The sequence below is a fragment of the Astyanax mexicanus genome, chromosome 4, assembly GCF_023375975.1.
Source record: "Astyanax mexicanus isolate ESR-SI-001 chromosome 4, AstMex3_surface, whole genome shotgun sequence".
Taxonomy (NCBI): Eukaryota; Metazoa; Chordata; class Actinopteri; order Characiformes; family Acestrorhamphidae; genus Astyanax; species Astyanax mexicanus.
The window spans coordinates 3661731-3689724 of NC_064411.1; the positions used below are offsets into that span (position 1 = coordinate 3661731).

At 36.7% G+C, this 27994-nt stretch overlaps 4 protein-coding genes across 8 annotated transcripts in view; 2 read left to right on the forward strand and 2 right to left on the reverse strand.

Annotated features, from left to right (window-relative positions):
- Window positions 1-5941, forward strand: part of LOC111190112 (zinc finger protein 271-like) — a 119959-nt gene extending 114018 nt beyond the window's left edge. For both annotated transcript variants that reach the window (XM_049477707.1, XM_049477706.1), the window contains exon 2: window positions 4367-5941. In XM_049477707.1, coding sequence (XP_049333664.1) covers window positions 4513-5652 — 1140 coding nt within the window. In that variant the 5' untranslated portion in view covers window positions 4367-4512 and the 3' untranslated portion in view covers window positions 5653-5941. The remainder of the gene's footprint in view (window positions 1-4366) is intronic.
- The window catches only part of LOC125801347 (zinc finger protein 271-like), a 773213-nt gene that overhangs the window by 598933 nt on the left and 146286 nt on the right, over window positions 1-27994 (reverse strand). The gene's annotated exons all lie outside the window — the stretch shown is intronic.
- LOC111194581 (zinc finger protein 239-like) overlaps window positions 1-27994 on the reverse strand; it is a 693226-nt gene that overhangs the window by 598933 nt on the left and 66299 nt on the right. For 2 of the 3 annotated variants that reach the window (XM_049477632.1, XM_049477631.1), the window contains exon 2: window positions 23566-27943. The exons of the other annotated variant lie outside the window; for it this stretch is intronic. In XM_049477632.1, coding sequence (XP_049333589.1) covers window positions 26945-27781 — 837 coding nt within the window. In that variant the 5' untranslated portion in view covers window positions 27782-27943 and the 3' untranslated portion in view covers window positions 23566-26944. Of the gene's footprint in view, window positions 1-23565; window positions 27944-27994 lie in introns of those variants that run through there. 3 annotated transcript variants of the gene reach the window in all.
- Window positions 2682-27994, forward strand: part of LOC125801423 (zinc finger protein 239-like) — a 124471-nt gene continuing 99158 nt past the window's right edge. Inside the window, exon 1 of the mRNA XM_049478145.1 lies at window positions 2682-2721. The gene's annotated coding sequence lies outside the window, so the exon portion shown is untranslated. The remainder of the gene's footprint in view (window positions 2722-27994) is intronic.

Below are 27994 nucleotides of genomic sequence, written 5' to 3' on the forward strand. Positions count from 1 at the left end.
ACTATCTGTAGGAACTGTGTGTATAAACAGTGTTTTTAATAAACTATCTGAAGGTACTGTGTGTATAAGAGTGTTTTAATAAACTATCTGTAGGAACTGTGTGTATAAACAGTGTTTTTAATAAACTATCAGTAGGAACTGTGTGTATAAACAGTGTTTTAATAAACTATCTGTAGGCACTGTGTGTATAAACAGTGTTTTTAATAAACTATCAGTAGGAACTGTGTGTATAAACAGTGTTTTTAATAAACTATCTGAAGGTACTGTGTGTATAAGAGTGTTTTAATAAACTATCTGTAGGAACTGTGTGTATAAACAGTGTTTTTAATAAACTATCTGAAGGTACTGTGTGTATAAGAGTGTTTTAATAAACTATCTGTAGGAACTGTGTGTATAAACAGTGTTTTTAATAAACTATCTGAAGGTACTGTGTGTACAAACAGTGTTTTTAATAAACTATCTGTAGGCACTGTGTGTATAAGAGTGTTTTAATAAACTAATCTGTAGGCACTGTGTGTATAAACAGTGTTTTAATAAACTATCTGTGTACTTTTAAAGTTCTCACTGCCTTGCTTTAAATATCATCATCCTTGGAATTCTACCAGTGAAGTGTGGAGCTACTTTGAGTTTGTTGTTAATGGTGTAAAAATAGTGATTTTTTTTGTATGGGTTAAGCTATGCCCCTATCACTAGCATTGTGGTCTATTGGGAGCATTAGCTAACAGCGCTGTATTTCAGAATGCTGGGGAGAATGGAGGTGGGCTATTCAACAAATGTTTGTATTTGTTATCATGATTCACTACACCCTAAGTCCATTTCAGTTCACCCTTAACAACAAACCATTCTGCTATCTGAACTTTTTTTGTTCCATATTTTTCATTCTGTTGTTCACTTGTGTTTTTGCCTTGGAAAAGTGTTTATTTATTAAGCCAATTGCACTACCTCACATCATACTACACACACAGATGTTCATATCTATGTACAACAATGAAATACTTATATAATTAAATTGTTAAAATAAAAACACATTTTTGTGCATTATATTTATTGTTTTATTTTGTTCTTTTTTTGTATATTAAAAAAAAAGTTATTGCTGGAAATGAATCAATCTGCTGTCAACTTCAGGAAGCTTCGGTTGATTCATCACTTCAGAACAACCTCAATGTACAATGTACAAAAGTTATAAGTCACTCAGATTTAGGAGACTCGGTTAGTCTTATTTAGAAAATGTTGACCATACATTTATTATGATATAAAATTGTAAAATGTGAAGTTTTAAAAACAGTTAGGTTTAGTTATTCTTGTGATTCGACTCCTACTGATTCATTGAACAGAATAAAGTGAAGCTTGTGCAACTGGAAAGTTATTCAGCTCTTTCTGAGGTAAGATGTGGTGGATATGGTGGTGATAAATTACGATATTATAAAGTCACTTTTCATATTGTATGGGAATAAGTAATGTTTTATGTGATGTATGATAATATGGAATATGTTTATTTGTATATCATGTATTTATGGTGATACGTTTTTTATTATTATACGTTTATTCGTTGATAATCTCAGAGGCTCACTTTGTGGCTGCTAGCTAGCTTTCTAGTTATAATTACCAAACATGAACGCTAGCCAACACCTAAACGCGGTTCTCTTTCAGGAAAAAATGCCTTAAATCTCTTTAATTGATACTCGGATGTACAAATTAAGATCATTCAAGTTTTCAAAGAGGTAAAACCTGCTTTCAGTGTCTAGCCATAATAAGAGAAAGTGAGCAGCTAGCCATAGCTCACTTTATCTCAGTCCTAGGCTGTATTCGAAATGGCATACTACTATACTGCATACTGCACTAGTATGTACTGCATACTACACACCGCCCAGTATGTAGTATTCAGTACTGCAACACTTTTGATTGTAGTACCCTACACGGTCCCGTGACACACCAGTCAGTGCTCTGAAGTGCTCAGAATTCCTCAGAGTGAGTTGTAAACAGAAAGAACATGAAAAATGTCCTACCTTTTCATTATCAAGACTAATGAGATCTGCATACTGTCCAGAACTGCAATTGCTGCTTTAATTTTAGAGTTTAATGTAAGTGCAGTTAACCCAATTCTAACAACCATTTAGCAGCAGCCCCCACAACCCAAGTAAGTTCCAGTTATATTTAAATATGTTTTCCTATTTATTTTAGTAGATTACTATTTTCATCTATGTAAGTACCAACAAGAAGAAAACATTTAAACAAACTCTCATTCATATTTACACAATCTCAACAATAAAAGAAATGAGACAAGTTGCATCACCGCAGAGATAATTATTAAAGCTTATAAACTGCAGTTTTAATCCATTTAAAATGAGCTCTGTATGTAACTCCAGCATCAGTAGCAGTAATGCTAGTAAATCTACTGAATACAAAACATTAGTTTTAGAAAATGGAAATATAGAGGTACGTTTTCTGTCCTATTTTAGTGAAATACTTTGTTCTACTTTGTAAAATTAAAGGAAACCCCCAGAGAAGTAGTTATACAGTGTTTTAAATGAGAGTTTTAGCTGTTTAGCTCCATTCAGCTCCATGCATTGAGGACTCCCTCGCGGGCTCCCTCTAGCGGTGATGGGGTATACTGTGATATAGCGGGGGAGGGGGCGGGGCTCTACATAACCCGGATGACGCTGAGCTTCCGGGGACTGTAGCTGGAGCGGAGGAAGAGCAGGATCAGCTGAACTACAGAAGGTATGAGAATCTCTCTCTCTCTCTCTCTCTCTCTCTCTCTTTTTTCAACACGCTGTTCTACATTCACTCCTACACCTTCAGCACCTTCAGCATGTGCAGCATTTACACCACCAGCACTGGATCTTCTCCTAGCTCTGCTCAGCAGTCTGCAGTAGGGGGTCGCGGAGCTGGGGATGGGGGGCTTTACAGATCATACACAGGATAACGGAACCTCACACTCCTGCCCCCCCCCCCTCCCCCACATCACTAACACACACCTGAGATAAATCAGTTCTGTGGAAATTCCTTTTTAAGTTTGTGTGATCAGTCTCTACACATTTCTTAGTTACACTAATTTAGTTTAGTTTAGTTTAGTTAATTTTCCTTTACTTATTCCGGTTCCACCACAACAGTTGCTGGTAAGTCATGTGACTCTCCCATCAAAATAAAAGTCCACTTAAAATATTAAAATATTAAATGTAAGAATGAAAGATTTAGTGATTATAGTGAGGAAAAGTTCAGGCAAGAAGAGGAATTTCACAAGTACCATTTATTAGCTTACTGATTTAACAGAAAACTTGCTATTTCACTGTAATAACAAACACAAATATTAGCAAATTACAACATCTTTAGCCCCGCTGTTTTTAAGAAATCCCAGTTAAACCATTACTGTGGAATACAGTCTCCAGCTGCTCTTTTGCTGATACTTTAATAATGATGATAATAATAATAATAATTACAAAAACATGAATTTGATAATAATAATAAGAAGAAGAATCACACTTTGAGCAACTTGACAAAAATACACAAACATTTATGTAAGAGGTTAAAAAGACTACAAAAATAATTGAAAAAGAACTACATCAAATAATATGAATTCTTACAAATTGTTATAATTGTGTTAACCTTTAGTAAACAAAAGAGAGTCTTATGTTTTACACTCCTGTTGGAGGTTGGTTGATGTGTTGTAACAGTAAAAAGGTCATTATTTTGCTGTGATTTTATTTTGAACTACAATTCCCTGCACCAACAAGACAACTGCATGTTTTTTTTATTAATTATCCCTCCGCGCCCCCCGTAGCTCCAGAGGAACTTGAATGCAGCTCCGTGAAAAAGTGCTGTTTTAAGCAAATATAAGGATTTTTGAGAAAAATTACTGGCAAAATGAGGTCTTATATCAGTTCTAGTCACTCTTCTGTGCATTTTTAGCGGGTATTGAAGCATATTTTGCCTAATAATTAATTATTTCTGCCCCGGTCGGGTTATCGGATCAACATTTCCAAAAAGCACATCTTGAACTCAGGAGCGCATATCACTGTTAGCCTGAAGCCAGTGTGGTGGAAAATAATGAACTGTTATCAGGAGTTGTAAAAAAAAAAAAATCAGGTTTGTGAAGCATTGATTTGGATTAATGTATTTGGTTAATGTGTGGAAACTTTTATAAATTGGTTTAAAGGAAAAAGCTTTGGACATCATCTGTCGTGATGAAGAACAAATCAAGCATCGGCAATGTGATTCGAACCAATGTGTGTTGTTTTTTCGGCACACGCCTCAAAGCTTCAGATTAAAGGGTAACATCACTCACTTAGAATGACTTAGAATCTCTTTAGTTAATTGACCTGCTTTTATTTTAATATTCAATGGCATTTTTCTTTGTGTTTTCCAGAAATGAAAATATTTTCCTGAAATTCATCACCAACAACCAGGATATTTAACTAAGAGCAAAGTTAAACTGCTGAAAGAGGTGAAGCAGAAGCCTTCCTGAAGAATCTCCAGAACACGCAGAAATTGTTTGCTACATTTAAAAGACAAATGAAGCCAAGTCCCGACATGGAGAAACATCAGCACTCTGTCAAGAGTTTTACTAAACAGAGTAATCTCAAAAAACACCAGCGCATTCACACAGGAGAGAAACCACATCACTGCTCAGACTGTGGAAAGAGTTTTAATCAACAGAGTAATCTCAAAAGTCACCAGCGCATTCACACAGGAGAGAGACCGTATTACTGCTCAGACTGTGGGAAGAGTTTTACTCAACAGAGGAATCTCAAAAAACACCAGCGCATTCACACAGGAGAGAAACCGTATTACTGCTCAGACTGTGGGAAGAGTTTTAATCGACAGAGTCATCTCCAACAACACCAGCGCATTCACACAGGAGAGAAACCGTATCACTGCTCAGACTGTGGGAAGAGTTTTAATCAACAGAGTAATCTCAAAAGTCACCAGCGCATTCACACAGGAGAGAAACCATATCACTGCTCAGACTGTGGGAAGATTTTTACTACCCAGAGTGATCTCAAACAACATCAGCGCATTCACACAGGAGAGAAACCATATCACTGCTCAGACTGTAGGAAGAGTTTTATTACACAGAGTAAACTTAAAATACATCAGCGCATTCACACAGGAGAGAAACCTTATTACTGCTCAGACTGTGGGAAGAGCTTTAATCGACTGGAGACTGTCAAACGGCATCAGCGCATTCACACAGGAGAGAAACCGCATCACTGCTCGGACTGTGGGAAGAGTTTTACTGAACAGAGTGCTCTCAAAATACACCAGCGCATTCACACAGGAGAGAAACCGCATCACTGCTCGGACTGTGGGAAGAGTTTTACTGAACAGAGTGCTCTCAAAAAACACCAGCGCATTCACACAGGAGAGAAACTGTATCACTGCTCAGACTGTGGGAAAAGTTTTAATCAACAGAGTAATCTCAAAATACACCAGCGCATTCACACAGGAGAGAAACCGTATCACTGCTCAGACTGTGGGAAGAGTTTTACTAAACAGAGTAATCTCAAAAGTCACCAGCGCATTCACACAGGAGAGAAACCGTATCACTGCTCAGACTGTGGGAAGAGTTTTACTACACAGAGTAATCTCAAAAAACACCAGCGCATTCACACAGGAGAGAAAAATGTCCCAAATTTGTCCCATGGCAATTAAAAGCTCAAATCATAAATTCCACCAGAAACAAATATGAGCTGTATTTAACAATGGATTTTACAGGTTCAGCAAAACTATTCTTATCCATGGATGATGTGTATAGAATTCCATGTTATGTTTGTATGTCTTGTAAGTTTGAATATTCCAGGACATTCTTTGAGACAGAGCTCAGTTTTTAGGTTAGTTACTGTTGCGCAGTAAGGTTACAGGCTCATTCACTCCCTCTGCTGGTGTTCTTGTTTGTCTATGGTTCAGTCCAATTAAAAATCTGTTACTATAGAGGGATATAGAGGGATATTTGGTTGTGTTGTATTACTCAAGTTTTATACTCTCTTATCTTTTCCTTATTGAATATTAAATGTTGCTTATGGTTTTTTTAATCTCCAAAGTTACTAAGAATATCCAAATAATGTAGTTTCTTAATTGTTTTTATCCAGTACAAACTATTATCGCTGCTACTGTGTTGCCAGTTGCCAGTGTTGTATCTTAAAAAGTCCACACTAAACTGTGAGAGGTTTAAGCTTGACGAGAAATATCGTCACGTCTTAATCTCGTGAGATCTCGTGCCACGATACAGGATTTGCTATTTTACTGACCAAATGTATAAACAAAGCATTTCCTGTTTTACTGTCTATTGTTATTGTTAGCTAGCCTAGCTAAATGTACAAATGTAGCATTTGCTGTTTTAATGACTATTATTATTGTTTGCTAGCTAGCTAAATGTTCAAATATGCAGTTTGCTGATTTACTGAACATTATTATTGGTAGCTAGCCTAGCTAAATGTATAAATGTAGCATTTGCCATTTTACTGACTTTTATTATTGGTAGCTAGCCTAACTAAATGTCCAAACAACAGTGTTTGCTGTTTTACTGACCATTATTATTGGTAGTTAGCCTAGCTAAATGTACAAACAAAGCAGTTTAACAGTGTTTTACGGCCGGTATTTATTTATTTTTTATTTCTTGCATATTTTTTTTCTTAAATGTAATTTGTATTCTCTTTCAAGCATTCATTCGGTATCTCAGTATGGGATACGCCACTCTCGCATATTCCTCATGTAGCCCCGGCTAATATATATATATATATATATATATATATATATATATATATATATATATATATATATATATATATATTATATATATATATATATATATATAGCACCTTTAGATTTTACAACTGTGAGATAAAACAGATAATACAAATAAAACTGATATAAACTACAAAGTGAAATATACAAGTTAGTGGAACATTAACACTACATATACATATAATACAGAATAAGATACAGAAATAATTTTAACTATACATGCAGAAAAAATATGTAATAAAGTAAAAAATAAAGGAAAGTAATGCTTAATCTTCCTTTGTTAATTTTGATTTATGTGGTAACTAATATGTGGAAGGAAGAAAAGCTTGCGCATTTACTAACAATTCCCTACTTTACCACATGATGCTACTAATTCCCGCTCTCTCCGCACACTTTTGAAGGCATACGCATGCCTTAAACCTTGCTTAAATGTACGCTCGTTTTCACACCAAGTATTTCTTTATAAATCACAATTCTTGCGTGAGATGTTGCTTACGCACATTTCTGCCCTCTTTTTATGCGTACGCACTCTTTATAAATGAGGCCCCTGCTCTTTATGAGGCTTTGATTCAGCAGTAGATTCTCTCCTGTCAGATTCCTGTCAACATTAGCCTGTTAGCAGCTAACAGAGTTAGCAGTGAATTAGCTCTCTTTCTCTTATACTGTTTAATAAACTGAGAAAAGCACGAATAATTTATGGGTAAATTTATGAGATTAAACTAATTCAGATTTAATTAGTATAATTAAAGGCTGATTTTTGGTAAATTAGGAAAAAGCTGAATTAGCTAGCTTCCTAGTGTTGGCTAAGCTAGCTACTGAATGTACCCAAAGTTTCTGAGGAGAAAGAGCATTTATTTTCTGTTTTCTGTGACCTAGAAAGGTTTTTAAACGGTTTGGAGGAACTAATTGCCACCATTCTAACAATTCTACAAATTACTATCTGTTTTAAGCTAATTTGCCTCAGTAAGAGTAAATTATCCTCAAATTTTACCTCAGTTTATTTAATTGTTAGCGTTTACTAGCTAACAGATTTAACGTTTATTTACACAGGTCTTAAACTTAAATTTAGTTGTTTTTTTTAAAACATTACTCACACCTTCACTGTTTCTTATAATTCATATATTCTTTTCTCTACAGTTTACAAATCAGTGAGTCTTGGTGAATGTTTCTGTTCTTATTATGGTAAATAGGGCCTGCAGAGATTTAATAGAAGAATCTGTTCTTTAGAACATAATGTTTTATATCATTATTAGAAGCACAAACACACCTGAGATTATTTATATTTATTTATATTTTACAATTACTGTTACAAAGAGCCAAGAGTTGGCCCAAAGACTTCAGGAGCTAAATAGCTCCTCCACTGAGTCCCACCCACAGTGCCTGCAACCCTCATGCTTCCGCTTGTTTAGCCAATCAGAGCGATGCTGAGACTGAGGGGCCTCAGTTGGGGGCTTGCATACCACAGATAGAGAGGACTTCTGTAGAGGAACAGTGGAGATAGTGGACGGTGTGCAGCTTAGTAAAGTTTTGTGGGATTACCGAGGACATTTAATTCTTGTGTGCATTCAGATACCTGTAAGTACCTACACTGCTGTTTATTCATAAAGTGTAGATAACTATTACTTTCCAAGTTGTAGGTGTACTTTCAAGGAGTTACATGCTATGCTAACTGATCAGCTCTTTGTATAGCTGAAAATATTTATCATTGGTTTGTTTATTGTATCTATCAGAAGCAGGGCCGTTTCAAGGTGTTTGGGGGCCCCAAGCAAAGACACCAACCGGGGCCCCCCCAACCTCCACACCAGAAATCTCATGCCCAAACCCCCCTCCGGCCAAAAAAAAAAAAAACATATCTGACCGTGGTCCACCTTCAAGAACCACAGCATATACACACAGTTTAGGTCCAACACACTTTATGTAAAAAAGAGGGCTTAGAAATTTAAGCAAAGCACCTTGAGGTAGAAAGAAAAGATATGGTTAGAGATAGCATTACAATATTTTTTTCTGATTTTGATATTTAGATGGATCCCAGCTGCATTGATATAGCTACCAATGCTAAACACCTCAAACTAACTACTTTACAAATTTACTACTTGTAGCTGAACATAGCAGATTTAAGTATGCTGTTGTCTGAGAATTAGACAGATGCACCTGATGCTTTAAAGACAGTGAACAGCTGGCATAGTGCATGCATGGATACTACTAGACACGTACTCACCATTTGGTACATAGATTAGAATAGCTAGCTAGCACCTCAGAGAAGCTACGCCACCTTAATCTCAACTGAAGATAAGAACGGTAGGCTGAAATACAATAAGCAGTGAATCTGGAACAGACCTGTGTTTTCCTGTCAATATAATATATTACATTATGGAGCTATATTATCAGCCTGTTCGAGCCTGTATACTGCACTAACCTCTAACCTAATTGGTTAGCTAACTTATTCCTAGCTTTGACTGCCAGGCACGTAGCTTGCTAGCTAACATAAACATTACCCGGGACGTATATATTGTTTTTAGCCTACCTGCTGCTAAATTACACCATTTGTACAGGTAGGCCTAATTTATCCAGTGTAAATCATCACTTACCACTGTCTTGTGTTTTTTTGTGTTCCTCTTCCTTCTTTTGTTTTCTCTTTTGGCTTCCTGATGGATAAATTCGCTTCATGGTTAAGTTTCATATTTGCCGGCGTCTAAAACTTGGCTGTCTGCCAGGACAGTGTCTGCCTGCCTTCAGCAGCTGGTGGGAGGGGCCCCCTTGAGGGGGATTCTGAGAACAGTGTCATTGCTCATTGACTTTGAGAATGTAAAGGGGGACTCACACAGTTTGTCGCTGCATTTAATTCTTAACCTGTTGTTGTCTGGGGGCCCCAGGCCAGCTTGGGGCCCCAAGCAATTGCCTGGTTTGCCTGCCCCATTGCGACGGGCCTGATCAGAAGCAGACTGTATCTGCCCAATATCATTTATTTTACTCCAATGTTCAATACACAGAGTGCATTATTAATATGATGGCATGTTGAATCAGAATTCTCACAGTAATATTTGTATACAGAAATAGAGGGTCAGGTGGACGGGTGCTTGTGTTACAGAGTGAACAGGGTGGATTTAACACACAACTGCTTCACAAGACTCAGTGCTAGATAGTGTAAATGAAGCATCAGGCTGGAGGATTAACACAACAGACGAGGCTGAAGTTGGCGTCTTATTCGCCAGTGTCTTATTCGGATTTTCCGGTCCACCTTAAAAAGTCGAAGTACCAATTATTCGCCAGTAGAGAGCAGGGTTGAGCCGAGCAAAACGAGTTTGGCATTTAGGGCATATTACACTGAGAATACATTGCCTGTTCTGGGTATTTCCAGTTGCCCGAACTCCAGATTATCAAATAGCCTGTTGAATTTGACACCACATTATGAAAATATAACTAGTATACTGTGAATAGCCTAAAGAACTTAACATTTAATGTACAGTTTTTTTTTATTATGAGCCTCTGAACTTTGGCATTTGAGAAGATAAAAGGAGAATAAATTACCTGTTCTGCATATTTCAACTCCAGATTAACAAATAGTTTGTTGAATTCGACACCAAATTATGAAAATAGAACTAGTATACTGTGAATTGCCTAAAGAACAATGTATGTTACTGTACCATTTTTTATTATGACTCTCGGAACTAGGCATTTAATACAACTTTGAAGTAAAACACATTTCCCGTTCTACATATTTCTAGTTGCTCTTACTCCACATTATCAGTCTGTTGAAGTGTATGCTTATTTCCCACCTCTTTATAACAATATGTCATGCAAGTGTGTGCCTTATTTAAACTCATGCCTATTACAAAACTGGTAGTATTGTATGACCATCTGAATATAAAAAATCCGTTTTAATTACACTTTATGGAATCAGTGTATGACGTATAAAGTTTTGATAACTTCAAAATGGAGTATAAACTGCATTATTAGTTTATCACTGAAATATTTCATTCAGACACATAACTGTGAAACAATCTACACAGCACAAAGTACTCTGCAAAGCATGTACAGTTATAAAAAGGTAATTTATTTAAAATAATATTTTTTACACACAGATATATTATGCCGGCCTTAGTCACAACGCAAAGGCTGAGGTTCCTTTCTCAAAGATGTTTAATGCAGAAAGAGTACAACACCAACGTCAATACCGTAGAACTAAAAGTAAAAGAGTGCATAACATAGAGTACATCAGTTTCATATAAAATCAAATCAAATTTATTTGTATAGCGCTTTTTCCAGCTGGTGTTGGCACAAAGCAGCTTTACAGAAACATGATTACAGGACAAAGAATCAGGCAAAATATTAAACATAGAAAATACACAATACAGAACCCCCAGTGAGTACGGAGGCAAGGAAAAACTTCCTCAGAGCTGCAGGAGGAGGAAGAAACCTCGGGAGGACCAAGACTCACATATAAGGGGGGACCATCCTACCACTGGCCAAACAGCTTTTAAACTAATAAAAAAAACGTATTGTATACATCCATACAGGTTTTATATATTCAGGAGTATAGCAGCGCCACTAATGGAAGCAGTTAGAGTTCATGGAATCTTGGATGTAATCTGTAGTGGAGAGTAAGATGGATAATGAGCAGCTGATCTGTAGTGGGTGATGGAGAAGAGATGACTTCAGAAACTTCAATCTGTCTGGGGAACAGGGGACATGAGAGACTGAGGGTCCAACATCCATCGGTATCGGGTCAGAGAGGTGGGCAGTCAGTAACTCGGAAGAAAGCAGAGAGATGGAATTAGTTTTAACTGGATTTATATATAACAGAGAATATAAAATATTATCAGAGTGTGGCAAACTATTGACTCTGGCAGATCAGAATATAACTGGAAGACATATCATTTATCCTCACAAACTGATAACGATCGGTTAAGTATGATTTAAACCATGATAAGGTCAGGTTACTTTACAGGTAAGAGCAAAGTTGTTGGGCCACAGCTTTTTCAAAAATTTTAGAAATCAATGTAGCTCGTGGATGTATGTATATTATGACTAATATGTAATTTAAGTGAAATAAGGTAATGATCTGAAATTGCAGAGGTTTGAGAACGAATATTCAGTTCATCTACCTCTTTTACCTCCTCTACCGGACAATCTCGGATTGTGTATATAATTATAGCCTGCAGGGGTGGCTTCATTTAATTCTTCATATTCATATTCATCAATCCAGGTTTCTGTCAGGCACAGAACATCGAAGTTCTGATCAGTGATCATTTCATTCACTATAACTGCTTTTGAATTTAGAGATCTGATATTAAGTAAACCAATCTTTAGGTTTGAAGTGTTAGTGCTACAGTCTGGATAAGATTTTTTAATATAGGTTAAGTTATTTAGATTAACTGAGTTTTTCAACGTTTTTGTTTGACTCGGGGGACAGACACAGTCTGAATACACTGGTATCTTGGTAACGTCTCTTTGCAGCTCACAGACAGTTGGTTAAGCCTCTCTGTTTGCGGCCTGGTCCCGGCTCTGGATTGTCAGCAGCTTCTAACACTACTCTGCCAACTAGCTAAAAGATTATTTGCTATGCTGCATGAAAGTAAGGCAGCACCCTCCCGCCTGGGGTGGACACCATCCCTACCTAAAAGACAAGGCTTGCCTTCAAACTGTAGCCAGTTATCTATAAAGCTCACATTATTTTCTGCACACCACTTGGACATCCAGCGGTTCAGCGAAGAAAGCCTGCTGAAAGCTTCATCACCACGCCTCATTGGGATGGGGCCAGAGCAGATTACCTCCTCGGACAGCGTCTCGGACACCTCACTACTACAACCCAGAATCCAAAATCCATTGGAGCGGATTTCGTTTATGGTCATGGCTCGTCTTTGATGATGCACCTTTTCGAGGAAAAGCTTTATGAGTAGGTGTGACACATGATGCCCTTTTGGAAGAATGGCGGGATGTTTGACATGAGGATGAAGTGCTGATTGGTTCAGTCTTCCTATGACCCTTATAATCATTGTCATCAGTAAACGGATTTAACTTATAGAACCTTGTAGACTGGTTCACATTCACATCTTTCTTTTGTGAACTTGTGGTATGAACTTTCTCCGTACCCCAACACGCTAGCATATGATGCAGCTCATAGCGTAGAATACTGCATTTGCCAAACCATCATCAAAATTACGTTTTATAAACGTCACCGTAGATTCATCAAACTTTCTTCGCCTTGTGCAGCAAGATGTTTATGCCCGAAGTTTGCAGATCCAGGAGAGAGATCAGAACAGGTGAACCTTTATGCGAAACACTGATGGTGATGTTTCCATGTTATTGTTTTCCCACCACAGGAACCCAAGATAGTCTTGATCCTTTGGAGCAACATGGAATTGATGGAACATACGTTCCACATCATACATGATGGCTACTTGTCCTTTCCGAATACGACACAAGACTTCTACCAGAGTATTTGTGAGGTCAGAGCCAGTCAGTAGATGCTCATTAAGAGATGTATTCTGAAATCTTCTATTTCATGAAGGCCATGTAATCCTCACAGTACTTTTCATCCTTTTTTAGCCGTTTCTCCAGACATTTGAATCGATGTTCTGCACAAGCTCTGTTATTTGGCAAACTCGGTCTCTCTTCTTTAAAAGGCAATGGCATTTCAAAGTGACCATCCGCTTTTTGTTTGATGCCTTTCCTTAACTTTGCCAAAAAACATTGATCATCCTGTGACATTGTGACTTCTTCACTATCCTTTTCTATAAAATCTGACTCAAAGACCTTCATTATGTATGCTGGCATGACTATTTCCTTGACTTTCTTTCTACACACAAAGTAGACTTCAGATATACCTTTGCAAGATGGCCAACAGCTGGTAGGATCTGCCACATGATGATTCGATGACTAACTCTGATTTTGTCTTCATAGTAATTATCAGAAGTGTTGCAGCCAATGATGATCCAACCCAACACAGATTTTTGTGCAAATGGTTGACTTTCTTCACCACTAAGAACTTCTCTGGGAAGTAATGCCAGAGGACAGTTATAGCCAGCTAAGTAGTGTACAAGATAAAAAATCTAGAAAAATAGCCTCACGCTGCGGAAATGCGGTGCGCACTCAACACAGTTTCTTACGCACTGATTTACAACATTGTTAGCGATACTAAAATAATGTTTTATGACGGGATTTTTTGTAAGATTAAAGTTTTAGTGTTTGTCTAAGGCAGGAGGTAAGGTGTTTTAAATTTTCTTAACGCAATTGTTTGATTTACTTTATTAATAATAAATATTTGTATATAATACAATATTATATATAATTTGTGTGGATTTTTAATGTAATAGTTTTCTATGTAATACTTATTTTTTTGTGTAATAATCTTGTGACTTGTTGTTTTGTCAGCTTTGTGTGGTGTGTTCAAACAAGTGCGTGAATATATTACAGGTCCAGATACAGTAAGTTCTTACATTAAATCTTTTGTTTGTTTGCGTTGAGATGATTTTATTCAGCAGCTGCTATTATCTGCTCCTGATCAGATTTCTAGAGGAGATGTTTTTTGGTGGAGCTTGGCGGCCATCTGCTGGTGGAACACAGACACTGCAGTGATTTATGAATGAGTGAGAATACAAATCTGTTTACCTGTTTTGTAATGTTTTATTTGTTTACATGAATTTGGATTATGAGGGTCACATATGGTTGACTAATAGTCTAATAGGGTTTTTAACTGAACTAAAGTCTGAATTATTGATATACAAATGTACAATAACTTACACACTACACATTTTATTGTTTACTTATTATAAATTATAACTGCTCTTACTTTCTGTATCAAAAGTAAGGCTCCTTCTTTGAATACAATATTAGTGTGATTGCCAAACATTGTCATCTGATATGTATATAATATATTTCAAATATATTCTGTGTAATTATTTTACTGGTTTAGTTAAATATTTACAATTCGCAGCAGTATATTCACATTTTCCCAAGTACTGTAAAAGTACACAGTAATACAAGTTTAATAAAGTCCCTAATTTTAAGTCTTTAGTTTAACAAATACATTTTAAAAACCTCTTCCATTTGATACCAGTAGATAATCCACAGTCATCGTGCTTTTTGTTTCCATTTTTTAGATTTTACAAGGCAGATTATAATCCATAAGAAGCCAAACTCTCTCCGAGAAACATTAGTACTTGGAATAATAATTATTATTATTATTATTATTTATTATATATTATTATTATTATTATTATTATTATTATTATAATATAATAATAATAAGGCTTTTTTCCTCCGTTTTTTATTTTTCCTCTGATCAGCTGGGATGTACAGACCGTCTGACTGAGGGTAACGTTACTATGAGAGCAGCAGCTGTGAGCCGCACGGAACCAGCCCAACACCGCGCTCACCCAGCAGAGCAGCGAGAGGTACCGTTCCCGAAAGTCTAGATAAACTGACAATTAAAAGATAACATAGCTAGCGTTAGCTACTTATCTATCTACCTTACCATAGCTAGCCAACGCTAGCTAACTAGCTAACGCTAACTAGATGAAGCTAAGTACCCAGTAAGCTTTCTAACTTCTAAACTGAACGGTTTATCAACCAAACAGCGCCTGGGTGTTTCAATATCCACTTAAATCATGTACGTTTCATTCAGTCTTAATGAACTCTGGACTTTACATGTTAAATAGCTAAATGTATATAAAATAGCTGGTTAACTGGATGGCAGTACCTGCTGTGGACGCGCTGCAGGGTTCTGCACGGCTCCACGTAGAGAGAGAATAGACACTCCAAAAACGTCTCTCTCTCAGAAAAAGCATCTGAAAAGTTCTGCTCAGGTTTATACAGGAAAGATCTCTGAGTAAATGCTCCATGTTAGCCTAGTTCAGCCTCATCTTCATCCATAATCGCCACAAACAACAAGCTCTTTTACGCTAGCTCTGTAACTGGGCTCTTAAACCATCCAACCTTGTGACGTCACCAGTGCTGCACGGGCAACATGGCGGCGCCCTAGCTCAAACGTACCAAACATAAATATATTATAATTTAGTGTGTAAACATTTTATATAACTAACCCCCCCCCCCCCCCCCAAATAAATTCCATTATATTTAATCCCTTAGAAAACTTGTACAAACTGAAATGTTTCATGTCCCCTTTAATAGATTGATAAACTTTGATATCACCACTGGTAGCTTCCACGTCTATAATCCACCCAACATTAAAATACCTGAACTGATGCACTGGTGCCACCTTGAGGCAGAATAACGCAACAGCACTGATGCACACATCAAATATCAAATCAAATCCTATTTATTGTCACATCACAGAGTATATATATGTATATATGAACTTCCAGTAAGAGTCTGGCTTCTGTTTGAAGGTATTTTGGACCATTCTTCGTTACAAATCATCTCCAGATCATTGGTACACATGCAGTCCTCAGTTCTTAACTGCCATAAAAGATTAAACACTATAAAAACATATGAAATTATATCCCTTAAAATATACTAAAATAAACCAAGAAGACCCTTCGTTCTCACTGATGCTCAACACAACATCCAGAAAACCGAACCACATAAAATCTGACAGTGTCACACAAGACCAGGATAAGGATCCAGAAGCAGTCTCTCTGATCAACAATTCTGATCATTTCCACCCAAATTAAAATTAATTAAGATTCTGGCACCAAAATGTAACTACAGATACATTGTATTATAACAGTGAGTGTATAGATTACAGTATATATATATATATATATATATATATATATATATATATATATATATATATATATATATATATATAACGGTTTAACACATTAATCATTAAATATTTACACATTCTTACAGCTCCAATACAGAAATAATTTGATGTAATTGTAATAAATGTACATACACTTATTTTAAAGTAATTAATAACATGTTGTAAAGTTTTAAGTCATTACAAATCTGTTCTACAGCAACATGTTCAACATATTCTCTTCTCTCTTTTCCCTCTGCAGGATCCAGTGACGTGTTCAAGACAACTACATTATGTGCGCATCGACTCTCTGTTTTAGGTAAGTCATTCCAGCACATCAGACATGTTTCATTTTAACATATTTTAATATACTACAGAAAACAAAGGTACTCTTTAATACAACACTATATCTATATTAAAACAGATAAAAGTTAATAGTTATTGGTTCACTAATTAACTCTTTCACTATTCACAATTTACTACAGATATAAAACTGAGGAGGAAACGACTAAACAAACCATCTCTGTTTCTGTATTGTCTGAAAAAACACCACCACACTGCTTTATGATATATACTGGTGTCATGGTGGGGTACAGAATACAGACACTCGCGGAACCAGTTAAGGATTTTATTAAAAACCCACAGGGTACAAAACAAAACAGTAGCAGTTGGTAGATAATACTGTTAAGCAGATACCAGGAGGAAAAGACCATTACCGGATAGTGAGGCAGTCCAATGGTCATACACGAGGTAGGCAGTATCAGAGAAGATCCACAATCAGAAACAATACACAGTCCAGAGGTCATACACGAGGCAGGCAGTATCAGAGGAGATCCACAATCAGAAACAATACACAGTCCAGAGTTCATACATGAAGCAGGCAGTATCAGAGGTGATCCAAAAAACGTAAACGATAAGCATTCCAGGTAATACACAATAATCCACAGAGTAGGCAAGGCAAAAATCAGAGTCGAGAAAACAAAAGCAAGGCCATACACGAGAAAACTATAACAGAGATAAACGCTTTGTAATGTGGGCGAAACCAGGCAATATGCTGTGCGTGCGTGCGTGCGTGCGTGCGAGCAGACCTTAAATACTACAGGTAATCAGTATTCAGGACTTCCTGGCCGGGGCAGGTGAGGTGTCACGTGATCAGCAGCGTGTGTGATGTCAGTGTGTGGTGCATTCTGGGTGTTGTAGTTGTTTGACTGAGAACCTCCGTTGGAGCTAAGTGTGGAAGGACAGGGAGCGCCTACAACACCAGACGTGACAACTGGAAATTCTAGCGTACATCATCTGTACACTACATTCTGCAAGATGCATTGTGTGTGTTTAATAGTGAACTACAGTGACTTGAAAAAGTTTTCATACCCCTTGAACTTTTCCATATTTTGTCACATTACAACCACAAGCATAAATATATTTCATTGGAATTGAATGTGAAAGACCAACACAAAGTGATTTACAATTGTGAAAGGGGAATTTGTTTTTTTTTTAGTTTTACAAATAAAAAACTAAAAAAAGTGTGGTGTGCAAAAGTTTTCTTTGAGTTCAACCAATTGCATTCAGAAGTTGCCTGATGACTGCTAATAATCTAATCTCAGTACAAATACAACTGCTCCAAGATGGCCTCAGAGGATGATTAAGAGAATATTGGGGAGTAAACAGCATCATATGGATGAAATGCAGAGATCCACAGCTTAGGTGGAACAAGGTGCTTTGATCACATGAGACCAAAGTTGAATTTTTGGTCAAAATGCAAAAACGCTATGTGTGGCAGAGAATTAACACTGCACATCACTCTGATGAACACACCATCCCCACTGTGAAACATGGTGGTGGCAGCATTATGCTCTGGTGCTGCTTTTCTACATTTTAGATCAGAGCATATTCATGTGTTAGAATGGCACAGTCAAACCCAATCTAGAACTTGTGGCAAGATCTGAAAACTGCTGTCCACACACACTCTCCTTTTAATCTGACTGAGCTTGAGCTGTTTTGCCAAGAAGAATGGGCGGAAATTTCATTCACTAGATGCGCAAAGCTGGTGGAGACATGCCCTAAAAGAGTTTCTTTCCACTTGACAATTGAATACCACTTTTGTGTTGATCTTTCACATTAAATTTACATTAAATATTTTTTACGTTTGTGGTTGTAATGCGTCAAAATATGAAAAAGTTCAAGGGGTATGAATACTTTTGAAAGCCACTGTATAAATAAAGATAAATGTACTGTTCAGGTTTTAAACAGCACTTGTAAAAAGCTGTATTTCTGTAATAGAGAGCGATTTTGACCAAAAGCAGCTACAGCTACTTTAGCTTTAGCATCAGGATACTGAGTAAACATCAACACTATCTGCTGTCACAATGCTAAGCTATAACAGAGCTGACCCCTGTGACATCACCCTCACCTGCAGAGGTCACGACCTCTCAATCAACTCCACCTGTTATAAAAAAAAACCTGTGAGGAGAAGGAAGTGACATCACCTGGAGGCGTCGCCCTTTCCCTGTCAGTCTGGGACAGCATCATCATCTGTAACCATAGCAACTCAGACAGCTGGAAGCAGGAGAATAAAACGTTTACACACCTCTGTGCTGATATAGGTACACACACACGCACACACGTGAAAAATGTTTGTTTTTTTTTTTTAGCATGTTTGTTACTCCTAAAATATTTCAGATCATAAAACAACAGTCAGCTCTCTTATAGCCCTCCTGAGTTCATCTGCAGGAAGTGAAGATAAACACTGGGATTATTCTGTGTGTTTCAGATGCAGTGTCGCCCCCTGCTGGTGGATCTGTGTGTTTAGTGAAGACTGGACTGTATTCCATCATTCTGATCACCAATCACATCCGAGAGAGACGCAACAAATCATCCAGTTCTGTTATTATGGTCTGGAGTAAAAAATCAGTTTAAACACTCCTCTCTTTAATTTATCACATGATAGCAGCGGTTTTAAAGATTCAAATTTGACTGAAACGATTGTGTTCACAATTTCTTTAATTCAAGTGAAAGATTTCTTTATTTAGAGCGAATGATTTTTTTATTTGAGCAAAAGATTTCATTATTTAGAGAAAATTATTTTTTTTATTTGAGCGAATAATTTATTTATTTAGAGCAAATTCTTTTTTTATTTGAGCGAATAATTTATTTATTTAGAGCAAATTATTTTTTTATTTCAGCAAACGATTTCTTTATTTTGAGTGAATATTTTTTTTTATTTGAGCGAATTATTTCTTTATTTTAATGAATGATTTTTTATTTCGAGCGAATGATTTTCTTTATTTAGAGCGAATGATTTTTTTTATTTGAGTGAATTATTGTTTTTAATTTGAGTGAACGTTTTTTTTTTTTAAGCGAACGATTTCCTTATTTCTAGAGGATGAATTTTTAAATTCAAGTGAATGATTTCTTTATTTTGAATGAATGATTTTTTTATTTGAGGGAAAGATTTCTTTATTTAGAGCAAATATTTTTTTTATTTCAGCAACTGATTTCTTTATTTAAAGCAAATGATTTTCTTTATTTGAGCTAACAATTTGAGCTAACAATTTCTTCATTTTGAGCGAATTATTTTTTTTTATTTGACTGAACAATTTATTTTAATGAATAACTTTTTTATTTAGAGCGAATGATTTTTTTTATGAGTGAATTATTGTTTTTAATTTCTTTATTTTGAGTGAACGATTTTTTTATTTTAGCGAACGATTTCTCTATTTAGAGCAAATGATTTTTTTTATTTGAGCGAATTATTTCTTTATTAAGAGCGAATAAATTTTTTTTATTTCAGCAAACGATTTCTTTATTTAGAGCGAATGATTTTTTTAATTTGAGCGCACAATTTCTTTATTTTGAGCGAATCACTTTTATTTGAGCAAAAAATTTCATTATTTAGAGTGAATTATTTTATTTTATTTGAGCAAACAATTTCTTTATTGTAAGCAAATGATTTTTTTTATTTTAGCGAACGATTTCTTTATTTAGAGCGAATGATTTCTTATTTTAATGATTTTTTTTATTTAGAGCGTTTTTTTTATTTGAGTGAATTATTGTTTTTAATTTGAGTAAACGATTTCTTTATTTTGAGTGAACTATTTTTTTATTTTAGCAAACGATTTCTCTATTTAGAGCAAATGATTTTTTTTATTTGAGCGAATTATTGTTTTTAATTTGAGTGAACGATTTTTTTATTTTAAGTGAATGATTTTTTTTATTTGAGCGAATTATTGTTTTTCATTTGAGCGAAAAATTTCATTATTTAGAGTGAATCATTTTTTTTATTTGAGTGAACGATTTATTTATTTTAAGTGATTTTTTTGAGTGAATGATTGTTTTTAATTTGAGTGAATGATTTCTTATTTTGAGTGAATGATTTTTATGTGCACAATTTTTTTATCTCATGTGCACAAAAGCAGAATAAACACACGTCTGCAGTGCTGTTTATATCTGCTATAATGGCATTTAGAGTCACTTTAAAAAAAATTGAACCGTTTACTTTGAGATTAAAGTCATAGTATTTTAAGGGAAAATTAGATTAATTACTTGGGCTGCCAGTTTAGGAAGGGAAAAGAGCATTTTCTGCTTATGATCTGTTACAGGGCTGCTGTGATTACCATCAATTATCTACATTTATAACCTGCTGATTATTAATGCTGTAGTGTTACAGTTATATAATACAGTGTGCAGATTTTGCTGTGTTGGCTTCTCTGTAGCCGAGCCTTTAACTCCTCTGCTGCTTCGCGGAGGTTATGCACTGTGTTTTAGTTTGGTTTCTGTGTTTTATTTTATTTTATTTATCCATTGCGCCTCCCAGGTTCTGTACAGTATAGTTTAAAATCATAAAACATAACAGTTTTTTTTGTTTTTAGACAGAAAGGAAATGTCTGTCAGGGTTGCCAGAAAATAATCCTTAATTTGCAGATATTTTCTTGCATCTCTGCTACTCACCTCCCTTACTGTTTTTTGTGCATATTTTGTTATAAGCTATAAACTGTATTTATAGTGATCTACCCACAAAATGACAGTAATTGTGTACAAATTACAGATAATCATGTTACTTTTTAAAAGTAAAGATTAATTCTTATTTCACAGTTTGTGTTTTGGCAATACTGGTAGCTATAAACATATATAATCTATGCATTTCACCCCTACAGAAATTGTTAAAAAAATGATGATTCATTCTTATTCTAGTCATTTTAACGTAATTTCTCTTAGAAAATATTTATAGGGATTGCCCGCAGTGGAAAAAACTGTGCAATAAAAACAATTACATATGATGTTAAATAATTGATTATATTATATATTAGAATGCAATATTGTGCACTCTCATTATAATCTGCTTTACTTTGTAAAACTCCAATAAAAGTGGGATAATGTGTAAAATTATTAAAAGGTAAATGTAATGATTTATAAATACTAAAGACCCTTTTTTATTCTTATTAAAACAGAAAACACATTTTAATATTTAAAAGAGTTTAAGAAAAGGGGTTAAGAAAAGAAAGAGTAAAGGAAAAATAAGCGGCACTAATAAAAACAGCTGCAACAGCAGCGATTTACACACAAATCATAAAACTCCGCCTTTATAGAAACAAATGAAGAACAAAGCTTCACCAATCTGCCAATAATTATGGAACAATTTTATAAAAATATTAGGGGTGTCACGATCTCGATATTTTATCGAAATCGAATCGAAATGAGGTCACGATCTCGAGTATCGAAGTCAAAAAGAGGATCGACGATCCCTCCCGCGCGCGCTACGCAAATAGCGCAGCGCGCTACGCAAATGGCGCGGCACCAACACAGCGCATCCTATTCATTTAAATAGAGATAGCCACTGCATGAGCGCAGTCGGCGGGAGTGTGATCACTGTTTTTATCTGTCCAACGGGGGAGGGGGGGGCGGGGGTTGGGCGCGCAGGTTTTGTATCTGTATCTAACGGAGGGGTGGGTGCGCGCAGGTGAGAGCGTGTGAACTCGCTGAAATGCGTGTGTCAGTGTGACTTGAGAACACTGACTATAGATCACAGTGAGGTGGATTAAAAATCTTAAACTTATAATTGACTACACCTGTTGCTTTCCATTGAATTAAAAAAACATCTTTCTCTCAGATAAAGTAAACACAAGCGTGTTTCTGACTAAAATAAAAGCTTTTCAGGAGAGATATAAGTTATGTGTAAATATTTATAAGACAATACCCACATCACTTATCTAACCAGCCTGTACTGATTTCTGCCCCCCAATAATGCTTTCAATAACCTCTTGTAACCCCTGGGAGCCAGGGGTTACACTCTAATAGCCTTTAATAGTCTTCAGTAGCCTTTAAAAGACTTACCTGGCGGCCGTGGTGTGTCCACTAAACTCCGTAGTTATAAACATCCTGAGGTTAGCAGCGCGCTAACTGACCTGATTATAATGTAATCCGAGCAGTGCCTCCGTGTCGGCTGCTCTAAACTGCTGCTGTTAGCTGCTTGGGCTGAAAGATGAACTGTAGTGAGCTGTATTATCCGGTTAGTGGGGTTAAAACCTTTATTTGTTTACAGAAACAGTAAAAACGGACTGGCTGAGCTCTGTAGCCCGTGGCTGGGCTGTACTGAAGTAGTGACTGAGTGAAGAGAGCGGGGCTTGTGCTGCTGCTGCTAGTGGTTGGATGAAGAACTGCAGCTTCATGTAAGTGAGCAGTTTCACCAGCCATCCACACACAGCTCTGATAAACTGCTTGTTTTAATAGTGCACACTGTTGCTACCAAAAAAAGTCACTAGATGGCATTACCATATATATCTTAATAAATAATAATAATAATATTTATAATAATAATAATAATAATAATAATAAATATATTATTTAAATTTTATGAGGCATAAAATAATAACAAGAAAAAAAAACAAGAAAATCGAGAATCGAATCGAATCGTGACCCTCAAATCGAAAATGAAATCGAATCGAGGATTTAGAGAATCGTGACACCCCTAAAAAATATTAAAGGTAAAATAGTGAAAACTGGTGAAGCATGAACTGCAAATAAATACAGACTCACCAGCAGAGAGAGACACACAGAAACAAAACCTTCAGTGTTCAGTAAGTCATGGTGGGGTACAGAACACAGACACTCGCGGATCCAGTTAAGATGTTTATTAAAACCCCACAGGGTGTACAAAACTCAAACAGCAAAGAGTAAATAACGCCAGCAAACAGATACCTGGAGGCAAAGACCATACCAGAGTCGAAAGGCAGTCCAGTGTTCATACACGAGGCAGCCATGTCAGAGGTGATCCAAAAATCCAAAAACGGTAAACAGTCCAGGGGGCTGTTCCACGAAGCGAGCTAACTCAGTAAGCCAGGCTTATTAAGACAGGCCTGGCTCATTTTGCTCAAATTTCGGCTCCACAAAAGAGGCTAGACTTAAGCCTCGTCCAGTTACTATAGCAACATATACATTTAAACAAACCTGCTCTGTCCCAGGCTAGAGTTGACGCTTAGCTTAGCTGCAGCGCTTCTATTGGATGAGCCGTGTGACGCCATAGCCTTGCGGGTGGGAAACAAAATCCAGGAACAAGGTTCCGCCATGGTTTAATCCAGTAAATTGCAGTGGATGCAGCAGATCATATAATATTTCTATACATTTAATTAAGTATTGCACTGTATTGGAAATGTGTCTGAACATTTTTTGCAATTTACTGGTTCAATCTTAACAAATTCAGGCCAGTGTAAAATGAAATCCAGTATTTAATCACAGTTATTTTCCACAAAGATTTATTTGCATAAACTCTATATCACAAAAACACATTTATTAGTATTATTGATGCCCAGGTACTTTAGATGAAGTTACTTTGAAGTAGATCTAAAATTCCATAATTACATCAATTCACATATGTGATTATATTGGTTCAATATAAATAGTATAAATGTTTGGTTAATTTAATGATGCAAAAAGTGAATGGGTAAAGACAACTACCCTACCGATATGTTTATACAGGTGATATAAATTAGCAAAAAAATGTAGGCTATAAAAAGAGCAGCCAACACTGAAGGCTGTAGGCAGTGATTGACATCACCACCAGTAGCACCAACAGCTGTTTTTTTTCTGGTTGCTAAAATATTTAATGCAGTTAATTTATATCATAATACACACTAAAATGTGAAATTTAACATTTCCCTGCACATTAGACTAACCAATTGGAATTACACTTACCATTCTGGTATATTTTTATATTTAACCTTGACCAGCTGCCATGTTAATTTTAATTCCCAATGTTGCTTCTAAATCAGAATATAATTATCAATTTTCTTTATTTACTATAGCATTTTGGAATGCCAAGGAATGGATTAAATAGGCTTATGCACTTAATCGGTCTGTAATTTTCATAATTAATTTTAATAACACAAGAAATGTTTCCTTTCCTCACAATTATGTCTTTATATTCATCAAAAAGTAACTCCTTTTCAGCAGGAGAGAAAAACAGCGCATTCCTTCACCTCTTTGAACATGTTTCTCGATTTTCAGGGCTCGATTACTGAGGCTGTGTAAATACCGTGTGCACGTGCACAAGCCTTGATTACAAAAGCCTGGCTTGAATTAGTGGGAACAGGTTGAGTCTGGATTGTGTTAGTGGAATGGAACTAGCTGGAATTGTTTGGCTAACTCAAGAGAGGCTTACTCAAATAAGCACCGCTTTTTTAAGCTCGCTTCGTGGAACAGCCCCCAGGTCAGGGGCTCCTAGACCCGCACCAAGGTCTCCTTTACCAGCTCCTAGAACGGTGCCCAGGCTGGCCCCTCAGACTTTTGCCAGTCTTGGGTCTTTAATGTTGATGCATGTATCCTTGTCTCTACCTGTCTTGGTCCCCGTTACTGTCTGTGTTCCAGTTCCCGTGTTTGGTAATTTTTCGGTTCCTGTCCCCATCACCATATTAGTCCCAGTTCCTGTCAATGTTTTAGTACCCGTCCCCATGTCCCGTCCTGTCCAGTCCCCAGTACAGTCTCCATCCCTGTCTAGCGTTTGGCCCTCTGTCCAGTCTCAGCCCCCTGTCCATTCTTTTGTCTGTTCTATTTTCCCGTCCCTGGTCTCCATCTCTTTCTAGTGTCCAGTCCTTGTCCCCTGTCCAATCTTTTGTCCAGTCTCAGCCCTCTGTCCAGTCTATGTTCCCATCCACAGTCCAGTCTCTGTCCCAGTCTAGGGTCCGGCTCCCTGTCCAGTCCACGTTCCCAGTTCAGTTTAAGTCCCTTGTCCAGTCTCTTTCTTCGTCCACTCTCCAGCCTTCCCTCATGTCCCATGTCTAGTCCAGTCTTGTCCTGTCCTCTGTTCTCCCTCGCTTGGCGCCTCTGATAGTGGCGCTGTTGGGGGGAGGTTATGTCACACCTTAGTCTGTGTCTGTCTAGTGTCTTTCCTTTATTTTTGGTTCCTTCCTGCTCTTGTCCTCTGTTCTCTTGTTTTGTTTACTTCCCCATGTCATTCATGTGCTTCACATGGCTCTGTTTTTGTTTTGGTCTTGTCTCCGTCTTAGCCCCATCCTGTCATCGGTAACCCCTCCGATCTCATATGTAACTCCGCCCCCTCACTACCTCCACAGGTGTCCCTAGTGTGTGCCTGTGTATAAATATCCTATGTTCTCCTTTGTTCTCTGCCGTGCTTTTAGTTTGATGCTGTCCTGTTCAAGCCTGTCTGGATGTTAATCTGTGTTTTGTCTACGGAGTTCTGGTTTGTTTTCTTTATATTGTTTGATTCTTTGTTAGTTTATTTTACTTCTTTGTTTGTTTGGACCGGGTTTAGTCCTTTGTTTTATAGTCATAGTGTTTATTTTCTTGTCCTAGTTTCTTGGTTTGTAATATGTCTAATAAAACCGACTTGCGTTTGCATCCGGCCTCCTCCATGTTACACGTGGCTCCGCGCTCTCGCATCTGCACAGATCTGATTGGCAGAGGAGAGCGTGTGGTGATCTTACAGCACACATGATTGGTCTGCAACTTTACTGCGCTGCAAAGCACGTAAACCATAAAGACAATAAATGTTCCGCCGCTTTAAATGAACACTGTCAGAATTAAATATATAAACTCACCTAAATTACCCTTTCTTACTTATGGCATGGCATACTCAACTAAGCAAATCCACACTCTTTAAATATATTATTAGTTCTAAAGGCCAATGCAGTGCACCTGTAAATCAGTAAAGTTTTTACCATTTTTTAACATTCATAGCATGAAAAATGTTCAACATATCAGGATTAGAAAATATTTGTTCTTAATTTATGAAGTTAGCGGTAACATGTATGATTCTGTGTTTAAAACACATGTTTAACGAGTGGTGGAGATCTCTGTGGGCTTGAACAAACGAGGTATTTAAACATATATGAAAACATAACGTGGAATTATATAAATATCATCCCTGGATAAGAATCATTTTTCTGAACCAATAAAAAGGCATTGGTAAATGCACTGGTGCAGTTTGAGATTACACTGTTGAGTAAAACACTTCCAAAAGTCTGAGCACTGATACGGTTTCTATCTTGTGTGAATGCACTTGTGTTTTTTTAGATGACGCTGTGTAGTAAAACTTTTCCCACAGTCTGAGCAGTAATACGGTTTCTCTCCTGTGTGAATGCGCTGGTGTGTTTTTAGATTACTCTGTAGATTAAAACTCTTTCCACAGTCTGAGCAGCAATACGGTTTCTCTCCAGTGTGAATGCGCTGGTGTATTTTGAGATGACTCTGTTGAGTAAAACATTTTCCACAGTCTGAGCAGTAATACGGTTTCTCTCCTGTGTGAATGCGCTGGTGTATTTTGAGTTCACTTTGTGTAGTAAAACTTTTCCCACAGTCTGAGCAGTGAAATGGTTTCTCTCCTGTGTGAATACGCTGGTGTATTTTGAGATGATTCTGTAGAGTAAAACTCTTTCCACAGTCGGAGCAGTAATACGGTTTCTCTCCTGTGTGAATGCGCTGGTGTATTTTGAGAGTACTCTGTAGAGTAAAACTCTTTCCACAGTCTGAGCAGTGAAATGGTTTCTCTCCTGTGTGAATGCGCTGATGTATTTTGAGATTACTCTGTTGAGTAAAACTCTTTCCACAGTCGGAGCAGTGATACGGTTTCTCTCCTGTGTGAATGCGCTGGTGTATTTTGAGATCATTCTGTTGATTAAAACTCTTTCCACAGTCTGAGCAGTGATACGGTCTCTCTCCTGTGTGAATGCGCTGGTGTTTTTTGAGATCATTCTGTTGATTAAAACTCTTTCCACAGTCTGAGCAGTAATACGGTTTCTCTCCTGTGTGAATGCGCTGGTGTTTTTTGAGAGCACTCTGTTTAGTAAAACTCTTGACAGATTGCTGATGTTTCTCCATGTCGGGACTTGGCTTCTGTTAAATGTAGCAAACAATTTCTGGGTGTTCTGGAGATTCTTCAGGATGGCTAGTGCTTCACCGCTTTCAGCAGTTTAACACTGATCTTAGTTAAATATCCTGGTTGTTGGTAGGGATGAAAATCAGGAGAAACCTTGGAATATTCTGTAAAAAAAAAACAAAGAAAAATTGTATTATGTATTAAAATAAAAGCAG